Raw genomic sequence first — 13,038 nt, forward strand, 5'->3', positions numbered from 1 at the left:
AATAAATGTAAAGAGGTCAAGGTTAATGAGGAAAATAGTGAATTCAAAGTTCCGTGGAAGAACATTAACTTTTTTTCCTTATCATAATAAATGTAAAGAGGTCAAGGTTAATGAGGAAAATAGTGAATTCAAAGTTCCGTGGAAGAACAAGGCAGTGCTTTTAGCAATTCACTTAAATGAGAGAGGAAAACCAGTTCCTTTAACATATTAAAGCTTTCGTAGCCTAATGAACCATGCTACCTCCTGCAGCTTCTACAGAGCCGAAATTCCTGCAAGAAACTGCCTCATTAGCATGTAGTGGGAGCAGCCTGCCCGGCTCGCCGCGGCTCCCCGCGATGCCTTACCTCGCCCGCGCCTGATGAAGTATATCACTACCTGAACTGACACATCAAAAATGTTAAGCACATCTAAATGGCTGCACCTCCCAGCCTAAATTAACCACCCTGTAGAAGAGGAAAATCAATTTGCGTACAAGGAAAAAAAAATAAGGCAGGGGGAGGGAAGAAATGGCCCTGCCATCTCACCATTAGACACCTACCAGAAAACAGGGCTGCTGCTGTTCAGTCACATCTTTAAGGTTTATTCTCACTTGTGGCTCACATTTAAGTCACTGTCGTTGAGGTTAATGGGAGTTGTGTGCTTATGACTATAATGGTTTTGATAAGTGGAAAAGCTGATGCTATTGCACATAAATCGCATTGTGTAATGTGCGAATTGTGTTTTGGTTTTGGCTGAAAAATAATAAAGAGAAGGATGGATGTGCATTAGGAGAGAACAGATTTTGCCCTCTAGATACCAAATATAATATATATCATCATTACAGGCATTTTTTTATCTGGCAGCATAAAAAAAAGGGTAGTGGAGGAATAATGAGTACTTTCATATTTGGCAGATAAGAGGGGAAATTCCTGTGGCTGTAGTGGCCAGAGCAGCACTGTACCGTCTCGTCCTCCCCCATCTTTAAATTCTGGCTCGCTGCAGAAATGTAATTCATTCTGCTAATGGGGGCTAAGGTTTACCTGCTGTCCAGCTGCCCCAGGGGCTGAGGCAATGAAAGGGACTGCAAGTAAAATGACTTTCAGCTGTGCTATTTTTCATTGCTGTTTGCGGTTGGGTTGAAAGTTCATCGCTTGGGAGAACCGAGTCTGGAGTGAGAGCAAAGGAAAAGGTCCCTCCTGCATTTCTCCAGACACCGGGATGGCTGGTGGCATAAATTAAAGCAAACCCTCAGGGATAATTCTGGCAGGCAGGAGTTACGGAGACATCAGCGTGTAGGTGATGCAGAGCAGCTGATGACCATTATGCATCATGCAGCAGCCCCCCCAGCACGGGAGCCTTCCTGTGCAGAGACCTGATGGCCTTGCTGCAGCTTCATTTGAGAAGAGAATGAAGCAGCCAGAGAAGGATGGGAATTGGCCCCACAGCTTGTCCTATGATGCAGATTTACACCCTTCCAAGCAATGGGAAAGCTTAATATGCCTTAAAAAATGAATGACTGAAAACTGAGCTTATAGGAGGTGGCAAATATACTGATCTCTACATTTTTTAACACTGGAATTTTCTATTATAAAGGAACCTTTGAGCTCTTCATGACTCGGGCATAAAGTGGGCAGAAAGTGATAGGAACAAATAGGTATGTGCTCAGCGCTGAAGATGCCCCGGTAAAAATCTTGCTGCCCTTGCTGATACAAAATTTTTGGAGCAGGATTTATTGAGGATCCTTTCCAAATTATCCTGAGACCCTGTGCCATTGCCTTGACCTGGCTGTTTTCAGTTATGTTACGGACTTTTCTGATCGCAGAATAAATTCCCTCCCTTCCCCTCAATGCTCAGCAGAGAAACATAAAACAGGACTGAAAACCAGAGCCAACTCAAACTAAGTGTGTTTGCAGCATCCCTGCATGTGCAATGGCGGTGCTTAAGGTCAGTCAAATTGAAAGTAAATTCCTCCCTTTGACGTCAATATTTATTTATCTACTCTCAATATTAAGGCTGAATGGAGAATTTTTAGTTCCTGTTTTTTTAAGATTTTTTTTTCCCCACTATTTTCTTGTTTTAAAGAATTTTGTGTTGCAAGCTGTAGCCTGGCCGGAGGGGTGTGGGTGTGTGGCCCCTCTTCCCACAGTGCTGCGGGAGGAGGGGGCACCCAGGCACCTCGCTCTGCCCTGGCTCAGGGCCACCTGAGGGAGTTAAGCGTACAAAGGGACATGGAAGGGGATGTGACGAGCCTTTGGCAGCACCGCGGCACTGCCAGCCCCCACAGCAAACCCCAAGAGTGAGGCGATGCATTGCCAGTGCTAAAGTGTCAGGCTAAAATTTATCCTTTTCCTAAACTTCCTCACATATGTCAGTTTATGCAAGAATTTTAAAATTATTTAAGATTCTTTTAAAAGAAATGCTTTTTTTTTTTCTTTTTTCTCCGAAGAAACAAAACCTTCCATGGCAGGCTATGAAATATGGATTATTTACCTCCAGACTGGGCACAAGTCTGACCCAGTCTTAGAAGTAAATGCACATTTAGTCTTTAAGGCATATTGTTTATCCATGAAAATACATATTTTGGTATACACATTCTTTATAACACAGTTATGTGGACTGAGAGGAGATTTTGGTAGGCATAACATTTACCATTGTTCGTCTAGAATGCTAGCTCTGAAAATGTGCAAAAAAGCAGCTTTTACTGGTGATGGTTTTTAACACACTCCCGTATCTTAAAAACAGCATAGTTTCTAAAAAAAGTATATATATTGAAAAGTTTAAAAAAAGCTGTCTAGCTATGAAGGATACATTTCCTGCCAAGTTATAAACCCTTGAGAAACTGCATTTGTTCAAGAAGTTGTGAGACATCCTTTAATTCAGTATTAGTATAATATCACGATCAGCAACTGTATAATTAGAGCATCATTGCTTCTATGTATGTCACCAATGCAATGGTAATTGCAGACCTGAGTTATTGCACAAGTAGGAACTTACGGTGTTACAGACTTTGGGGTTTCCAATGTGGACAACAATCTTGATATAAATATTCAGTTATACTGCTTGGAGCTAAGCCATTTATTTTTCACGTTTGAAAGGTGGGAATAAATATAATAATATTTGCCCGACAGATATGAACAGTATGGGTTAATCCTTTGAAGAAGCATAGAACATACCTTCAAACAGTTTCCTAAAGCAAATACACCCCACAAATTAAAGGGTGGGTAGATTTTGTAAAATGTTGTGTTCAATTTGCAGCACTCTGCACCGTCCGTTTTGGAAGAATGCCCCAATAAGTCCCAATCTGCACAATTACCAGTTTACCGCATGGAACAGATTCACCAAGAACCAAGTTTCTTTATTTGATCAACACCGCCTACAGCTCCAATCCTGCAAAAATTAAGGTCGTTTGACTCTAGGTACTATGTCTGTTGAATTAATCGGTGCATAAAGTTAAGCACGGCTATATCTCTTTGTAGGACTGGAGGGCTGAGTGGGCAGAGTCTCATAAGCAACCTTCAGGAGACTAACCCTACAGACACCGAGGGCACACGGCAGCGTGTGCGCAGTCCCGGCACGCCTCGCACTGCGCTTTGCACACACGCACGCACACACACACACACACACGTCCACTGCTGAACACGCAGGTCTGACTGATATTAAATACCTATTTCATCTAAGGAAATGCCATTGGCACCTAGAAATGTTTGTGGGTTTTTTTTCTTTTTTGACTTGACGTAATTATGTCCCCCCCAAATTTAAGTGAAAATTCAGAGATGGGACTGAATATCTTGTCCACGTTATCCAGTGGCTCTACCTGGTACGAATGCAAGCAGTCAATACTTAATTTTTTTTTGTGTGTGTATTTAATAAAGCTGCTGTTCATTCTATTCTGTTGCTGGAAATATCAGGATCCAGATATCAGGAATCACTGATATGAAATATATCATTGAAATATATAATTTGATCCAGCCACAGTATAGAAACATCTCTCAATTTTATGTGAGATGAGGCATATGAGTTGGGTTATGCGTATCCTTTTTTCTTTCTTCATAAAACTGTACTGACATGATACTTTCTGCAGCACCACTGTTTCTAGTGAGTGGGTTCTAAAATATAGCACTTTAAAGCTGCAATACAAGAGAGATCAGAATATCAGGACTGTGTATAACATAATTTGGATTGGTTTTATACTATTTCCTTAAAGAATGAATTTTGTCATGTTATTCAAGGTTTTAAAAAATGCCACATTTCTGAAAATAGTAACTGCTTAGCACACGGCTGTAAATAGTACGATAGGAATAGTATGGTCTGTCACTGAACATATGCAGAGTGACCCAGGACATTTTATTGCCATATTTTGGAGTCAACATATTTCTGTTTATATACTTTATCACTAACTACAACAGATTCACTGCATATTCTGTCTACACATTAGCATGGGATAGTATGTATTGAGACTAGCAAAACTCAGAGTCTGCCTTTTCAAAATGTAGGGTATCTGTAAACTGAATTTAGAACTGCTGAGTATGCACAGTGCTCATCTGGTATTGCTAGCTACAAGAACCTATTGTTAGGAGAAAAAAATGTTGTAGTATAATAATTGTGTTGCCTACTGGAGTTCATATACAAAACAGGGGAATAATAACGTCGATAATGATTTTATTATTCTTGTCATCAATAGTTGTTTTGTAAGCAAGTCAAGATCTATTGGGGTCACCGGGAGATCTTGCATTCAAGGGCTGCTGGCCATAGTCATGTCCCAGCAATTTACACAGATGGCATTTTTAAATTCAGCTGTAAACTGTGAGCAACATTTTGTATTAATGCTGTCTGGGGCTGTTTCAAAAAAAAGTTAGTAGCATTATATGCTATTTTGAAACTTGATCCTTCACTGAGTGAAATGAGAGTGTTATCTTGATAGAATGCAGTACTAGGAAATCGTGTATGAAGACTTAACTGCTGTGGTAAGATATTAGTACATCGGTAATGAAGTCCTGTCTGTAAAGATGTTTCTATCATGGACGGCAACATGCACTTCAGTACAGTTATTGGAGCAACCTCATTTTAATATATATATGTATTTTTTATATATATATGTATATATATAAAATTCTGCTTGATACTTCATGTATTTTCAGATATCTAATATTTAAAAGCATCCTTTATCATTGCTAAATTAGCCAAACCAGTACAAAATTAAGTGCAAGAAAAATACCAATTCACATAGTTTTTGCCAGTAATACAAAAGGGACTATTCAGCTTCTCACATTTACAGCCATTTAGGAATCTTGATTTAGAATGACTAAGGGAAACCTTCCTACATCCAAAAGATGTCTCAAAATGATTTGCGTTCTGTTTTGTAATGGGAAAACTAGTTTTTACAGAGATCGCCTACTGGTTAGTGGTGGTAGATGGAAAACATAAAAAGGAGTTGGTGCTATCCTTGACTGATTGCCTAAAAACATTAAGTCTGAAGCAGTTCGATGACCCCCTGGAGATGGGAGAGGAGGTTTTCCTTTTAGCCAATAGCACCTTTGTCCTCAGCTGGAGATTTGTTATGCTCAAAAGGATGCTTTAGCATTTCCCAAAACACATTCTACCTTTGTTGGAGAGGAAGAGGAAAGTAGTGTTTTATGAAGGCACACCCATGCTGAATTTGCAGGAAAAAGGAAAGAAAACAGAAAGCAGTACTGCACAATGCAGTTATAATACAAGGCTCATTCTTGAAACCTGAATATCATGCTAGAAGAAAATCTAGATACGTGTAATATTTTGAAGAAATATTTTGAAGGCAATATTATTGAATTTTTTTTTTTATCAAAAAAGAAAATGTTTCTGTGTAAATGTGGATAGAATGCTATTTAAGAAGGGAACTGAATATTTGTATTGCAGCCTTAAAGAAGCACATTTTTACTGCAATATTTTTTTTTTGTAAACTACAGTCTGCAACTCAGCAGACCATGACTGAATGCTTTTGAAAACTTGTAGATTACAAACATGAAATCACAATTAATATCCTCTAAAAGTAATTTCAGAGCTTTCACGTCTTAAAAAAGGACAATGTGTACTGCTTCACAAGGTAATGCAGCTAATCAAAAAAAGGAGTAGAATTAAAGTATTTACATAATGAGCAATTCTACAGAAGGCGATCATCCCCATGTAAGCACGGCTGATTATATCCCACGCTGCTTTTAACAAACTCTACCAGATTGGATCCAGTCATCAGCACTTTCAGAGAATCCTTAAAAGCCTTTTATGGGTCTTTACACTTAGTGCAGAATGATGTTCTTCAGGTAGAATATGCTGGTGAGGGAGGACAGTGTCAACACAAGGTACCAGCAGGAGAAGAGGACTTCAGCGTCACCGGTGATCCCATACTGGGCTGTACTGGGAGCTGCAAAGAGAAGAAAAAGGGGTTAAGTGAAAATTTCCACACTTAGACCCCCACATTCTTTGTTTTCATTAATTCTTCTAAGATAACTATTAGGGCAGCAAAAGCATTCTTCTGAAAACCGAAGAAAATGCTGCAAAGGTAGCCAAGCCCTCCTGCTACACCACTCAGTGAATATTACTTTTTGTTTTAAAGAGGATAAATCGTTATTAAGGCAAGCATTTAAAAACGTGAGTACTTAATATCAGATGAGCTCTTCATGTTTAAACATCTGAATAATTTATCTGTTTTTAAGTTACTGAGCATTAAGATCTCCACTGAAATCAATGAGAGGTGAATATATTTAGCTCTGTTGGAAAACGACTCATTTTCTGCCTGACTTCAGAAGCCAAAGTTTGACAGTTTTGCTTAGCCAAAGAGATTCATATTTATTTTCAGTCTCTTTGAAGAAATTGTATTTACTTGCTTTAATACAAAGCCTTTCTCAAATTTCTAAGTAAATATTACAGTAAGTGCATGCAAAAAAGAGGTAAAATATAAGAAAACAGTGTTGAGGAACAAGCGAGGAGACAATCATTTGCAGCAGTCGCAAGCATCTGCTGGCTATCCTGCCTGCGGTGTGGGAACGGACCCAGGCAGAAACCAGTGATTTTGTTCTTGAAAAGCCATAGGCAGGAGGAAGGAAAAGGACCTGTTATCTCACCCTGCACTGAGCTGAAGCTATCAGGACGATGCTATTGGGATGTTTGGCTGCTGAATAAACACTGTAGGCTCACTTTGGCCAGCAGATTTCTGTACAAAATTTCTCTCAAATGAAATATTTTTCTTTTATACGATGCATGAAACCCTGGCCTCTTATAGACGTACACAGAATCCTGTGCTCTTTGGTTGAACACTGGTATCAAAGGTTTTGCTTTCCAGACTGTATGAATATAATATAGATTATTCTAAAACATAATATCTGTGCAGGTCTTGTATTGAGTGCCATTTCTACAAGCAGGCATTGCTTATGTCAATGGCTCTTTATTTTACAAGTTGCAGAATTTGCTTATTTAGATACAAGTTGCCATTACTAGACTGACCTAATGTCTACCAGAAACATGGATGGAGATCCCAGAAACATGGTGGATGCTGAGCAGGACTGAGCCAGCCTGGTGCCCATGTCCTGGTGCTCAAGGCCTTTTCCTTGCAGAGGAGAGAGGTGTCGGAAAGGCAGGACGGGAACAGAAATTTCCAAGCTCATTCCTGATGACCCATCTTGAATGAGCTGGGGATGCTCAACCCAAAGGCTTGGCTGCAAAAGGGAGAAACCACTAATGTGGTTACTTTGAAAAACGTGAGCTATGTGTGAACAAAGAGGAGAGGTCGCCTCGGAGCCCAGGGTTAGTGGGGGGTTGGATACCACATGGAGGATCCTGCCTCTTCTGCAGGATCTCTCCTTTCACCCCGTTGTTACATTGCTGTCCCAAGGTGTCCTCAAGGCACTGGGCTATCTGGACCAAGAACACCAAGAGATGGTCTGAAGAGAATACTTCAGCCAACAGCTCTACTCTGCAGATACATGGGAGACGGCTACACGGAACAGGTACCAACAGTGCAGAAGACAGTTTCCCTGGGGCCAAGCCAAAGCTTGACCCACTACCTTGTCCAGGAATGAGCCACCTCTGACAGCACCGCTGCCCCTTGCCAGTGCCAACTCCACCTCTGGCAGGGAGACACCAGGATACAGCGCACGCAGTGCTTCAGAGTAAGCAAACTTCACCAAATCCTCACGTGCTTCCCTTTTGGGCAGAGGAGGAGAAATAAAGCATCCCTGATGGCAGACATGAGCCATGCTGCCGGGGTGTCCAGGAGGCTTGCACAGTGTGGGCAGGATGGAGCCCAGGGAGGAGAGCAGAACCTCGCTTGGTGGCATGTGCAGGGAGGAGGTTTGCTTTTGCAGGATGCAGTCTCCTGAATTTCAAGTCTTGTTCAGTCTGAACACTGAAACATAAACAACCCTTTGCTTTCTACAGAGAAATCTGAGCTATGTTCTACTGGGTCCTTTCTCAACGTATGACATTTTATTAGGCACAGAGTGTGTGATAGAACCAAAAATCATTCATTCCCCCCCCATGAAGAAAAGTTCAGGTAATAAAAAAAATGACAAGATGAAGCTTGATTTTGAAGCTTAGTTTACTGAATTATAACCATGACTAACTGCAGGACAGGGTGCTTTCTTCTCTTCTCATTAAAAAGGAACTTTCTGTGATAAGTCAGTAAGACAAATCAACATTTAATTTATTACAAAAACCAGGCTAGCAAGCTGAAGCATAGCGTAGGTGGTATTTCATTTTATCATATTAAAAGAGTTTCCCCAACGTAAAGATAATTTGAACTATGGTGGCTATAAAAGCGAGTGAAAAATTATGTAAATCTGATTTCCTGCATATGAACCAGTACTATCTTTCTAAAGCTTATTAAATCATATCTGGATTGTTTCAGCACAAAGGTACTAGGTGAATTAATGGGGAAAAAATACATAGACTTGGGTAGATAATAGAAAAGAGTTATGGTTCCCAAAGCTGGCTAACCAGAAGAGTTTGATGTGAAAGAAACCTGAAGGAGAAGCAAATCTGGACCAGTTTAAGTGGCTGGGCTCTGCTGGGTTTGAATAAACTTCCCTGAGGGCTGAGTTCACGTGGTACAGGGATGCCAAATGAGTGCAGGGGCTGGTTTTGCTGATCCATAGGCAATGTATTAGCCCTGTTCAACCCCACCCTGTCCCACACCTCACCCCGCTGAGGAGCTGACAAACAAGATTTCGGTTCCAAAAGTCATTTAATAAGCTCTCTGAGTTTCTTTAAACCTGTTTTTGGCATTACAATAAAAAATTAAATTAGGTGTGCTGCGTGGCTTTCAGGTTCACTGGGACTGATGCTCTGAAAGAGCTTGAGCCAAAATTTAAAATTATTCCCCAGCTCATGTAATGCCTGTTCCATTGCCTCAGATTCCTTTCAAGAGGGCAAACTGGTGCGAGCCTGCTGGCATTAGTGTCTGCTGATTAGTACCTGCTGGATATAGTTTCACTTACTGAGACCTGCAGTGACATTTGCTATAGAAAACCAAAATAAACCCAGAGCTATTCACATTTGCATCCACATGGCCACAAGAGTCCCCCCGAACAAACACATTGCTGTCATTGTGGAAATGTCCCCAAAATCCATGGTGTGCCAACAGGCAAACTGATCAGAATCTGGCTTTAAAGGGCTTTTTTGGAAGTCTATACTGCAGGTTTAAAAAGCCATACTCTTTTAATTCAAACTGGGACCGGTAGCTGGAAGACATTTGCCATATGCCTGCACAGGACCAGCAGTTCAGCATGTGCATCGTGGTGTGCTTCTTCAACCCTTTAATTCATCTGTCGGTGGAAAAAGCCTGGCTGCTCTTTGGCTTGCTTTAATAGTCTCCTTTTATAATTAGCAGCCCGAATTAGAGCACCCTTTGGGCAGCTCAGCTGGCAGAAATGGGCAGGGTGCTGCCTGTGCTTTCAGCTGGGGAACACCTGGTATGATGGATGGTGACTTATTGATTGGGAAAGTCTTGCCGGATCATTATGCCTCTTAACTTTAATTTGACTTCTGGAAATCTCCAAGTGTTTCTAGTCTCCAAGGTGAATTTATAAGCAGATGTCCCTCTCTCACTGTTAGTGGCAAATGGGTTGCATTAATTACAATGTCACGGTAAGTCTACTGGATGGCATACAGTTTAAAATGTCATGCTTGGCTCTTAAAAATTCTTAAAAATTAATAAACTTTTGCTTATTAATTTTTCTTTTTCACCTCAGTATTTTGATTAACTTTCCCTGTGGCTACCTGATTGCTTTGCTAGCAAAAGAAAATGTTGTTCCCAAATATTAATAAAATTCTGTAGATCTTTTGTGGTGTTTTACAACCTTTAAAAAGTAAACAAACTCATTTTTAAAATTTAAACATCCTTAGTATGATCTGCTTAGTCATTAATCTAGAATGAATAATTATTTTTCATAAGTACTAAGTAGTCCTTTGCTTTCATTATCATTGCTGTGTAATGCTAGGCAAGGTCATTTTGTACTTGGACTGGTTAATTTTCATAGGGTTTTTTTGAAGGTTCACTATGTCAGACTAAAAACCTTAGTTTAGGAATGAATGAAAAGGTTTACATGTTTGAAAATAACTTAAAACTCACAGCTGTTTTTTTTTCCCCCACTAAGATCTTAGCTTTGAATGTCATTGTTTTATACAGACACACACACTTGTAGTCTTAATATTTGTAGAGCAAGATAATGGTGGAGGTATGTATGATTAGGTATTACATAAAAGCATGAATTATTTGACTCCCTGATTACATCTGCAGCTATCCTGGGCATTTCCATAATACCGATCAGCACCATTATAATGGAGCACTGTGTTTATAACTGATTTTACAGCATGTGAAGCTTTTGGTGCACAGAGGGGGAAGGAGAACAGTGGTTGGCCCGCAGAGAGGTATTTATCTGGCTAAAGATTCTTGTCCAGAACAGTGTCTTGGTAATTATCTGAAATAGAAACCAAGGTCAAATTGTTTGGCTCCCCTTGTGCTGATCTGGCAGTGTAAATTCAGTTCAGAGCTGTGGTAGTGGTGCCTTAAAAGACAGTGAATTTCCACCTAGAAGAAGATTAAAATGAGCTTGATGAAAAGTCTGATGTTTGAAATATAAAATGACCTAGGATTTAGAAGATGCAATAACTTTAAAATATATCAGCTTCAGTCATTGAGGGATAGTAATTTACTTTCTTGCTAATGGAGAAGTGAAGCTCTGCACCTGGGAGCAGGGTTACCGGACGCCGATGGTCCCACAAGCAATGTTTGGGTGTTACCATGTTTAAATCAAGGCATTGGTTGCCATCCATGTATGACTAGAGGAAACGGTTGTAAAATTTCTGGGGGAGACTCTCCTTGTCTGCAGTGCCTGGTCTGGTGAGGCAGGGGCAGGGTGTCAAGTTGAGCTGCGCACGCGGCAGCGTCGCTGAAAAGCTGTGAAGGGACCTGGTGAGGTTTAGCAGGTCCCTGTGCATGCCATCTCCCAGAAGATAGTTCTTCCCCCATGGAGCTCTGTGGGGAGCCGCATGCTCCTTGGGATTTGCAGTCATCACCTGCCCACTGAGAGTAGCCCTCAATATTGACATACAGCAGTAGGTTACAGAAACGGATTTTGTGTGCACATATTGCACCGTGTCCCCATAAGCGTTATCAGGCTCGTCTAATCTCCCTTAATACATTAAAATTATTGGTAGATCTGTGCGAGCTGTTGCTTTTGTTGCAGCAGGGACAGAGACATGTGGAGAAAGTTTCTGCTCCCGTTTCCCCCTTTGCTTTGTAACTCCCTGTGTTATTAGTTATCAATAAAAGCGGTTCCATTTCTCACTTTTGACAAGACCGCATCTAGCATCTTTCCTGGGAGTCACTTACATGGTGTCACAGTCCTGCTGAAGGAGAAACCCCTGCTAAGGTCAGCACTCGCCGTGTCCTCCACTACTGTCAAAGCACAACCACCGCCCCAGGGCCCTATGTGCATGCCTCTGAAGTCCACGTGTTCTTATCAAGCTCTCCTTTTTTCTAATTTAGTGATTATTCTACATAATCCTAATGTTTTATAACAGTTAGCAGTTGTGAAAATATTTAAGCACACTCTTAGCACAGATAGGATTATATTCAGACATCTCTCCTGGTGGTGAATAGAAAGGAACAAAGTAATATTATATCACTATCTCTAATTAATACAACAGATTAGGAAAAGTACTATGCTGAAACGTGCAAACCAACATTTCCTAACACCAAGGACTGCATTAACCAGAAATAATTATAAGCTTTAATGCTGATACTTTGTAGACAAAAGCATGGACCTCTTTAAGTTGTCTGAATAAGCAAGACTAATTCTGTTAAATGGATTATGCAGAGAGATGTTAATCATAGAATCACAGAATCATAGAATCATTTAGGTTGGAAAAGACCTTTAAGATAATCAGGTCCAACCATTAACCTAGCACTGCCAAGTCCACCACTAAACCGTGTACCTAAACACCACATCTACATGCCTTTTAAATACCTCCAGGGATGGGGACTCAGCCCCTTCCCTGGGCAGCCTGTTCCAATGCCTGACAACCCTTTCGGTGAAGAAGTTTTTCCTAATATCCAAACTAAACCTCCCCTGGTGCAACTTGAGGCCATTTCCTCTCATCCTATCGCTAGTTACTTGGGAGAAGAGACCGACACCCACCTCGCTACAACCTCCTTTCAGGTAGTTGTAGAGAGCGATGAGGTCTCCCCTCAGCCTCCTCTTCTCCAGGCTAAACAACCCCAGTTCCCTCAGCCGCTCCTCATAAGACTTGTTCTCCAGACCCCTCACCAGCCTCGTTGCCCTTCTCTGGACACGCTCCAGCACCTCAACGTCCTTCTTGTAGTGAGGGGCCCAAAACTGAACACAGTATTCGAGGTGCGGCCTCACCAGTGCCGAGTACAGGGGCACGATCACTTCCCTACTCCTGCTGGCCACACTAGTTCTGATACAGGCCAGGATGCCATTGGCCTTCTTGGCCGCCTGGGCACACTGACGGCTCATGTTCAGCCGGCTGTCGACCAACACCCCCAGGTCCTTCTCTGCTGGGCAG

At 41.2% G+C, this 13,038-nt stretch overlaps 1 protein-coding gene across 1 annotated transcript in view; it reads right to left on the reverse strand.

Annotated features, from left to right (window-relative positions):
* Positions 1–5,108: 5,108 nt before the first annotated feature.
* Positions 5,109–13,038, reverse strand: part of NEGR1 (neuronal growth regulator 1) — a gene marked incomplete at its 5' end in the record, with an annotated part of 113,115 nt that continues 105,185 nt past the window's right edge. Inside the window, one exon of the mRNA XM_019471913.1 lies at positions 5,109–6,373. Within this exon, the coding sequence (XP_019327458.1) occupies positions 6,249–6,373 (125 nt within the window). The remainder of the gene's footprint in view (positions 6,374–13,038) is intronic.

Source organism: Aptenodytes forsteri, unplaced genomic scaffold (assembly GCF_000699145.1).
Source record: "Aptenodytes forsteri isolate BGI_AS27 unplaced genomic scaffold, ASM69914v1 Scaffold290, whole genome shotgun sequence".
In the NCBI taxonomy this organism is placed as follows: domain Eukaryota; kingdom Metazoa; phylum Chordata; class Aves; order Sphenisciformes; family Spheniscidae; genus Aptenodytes; species Aptenodytes forsteri.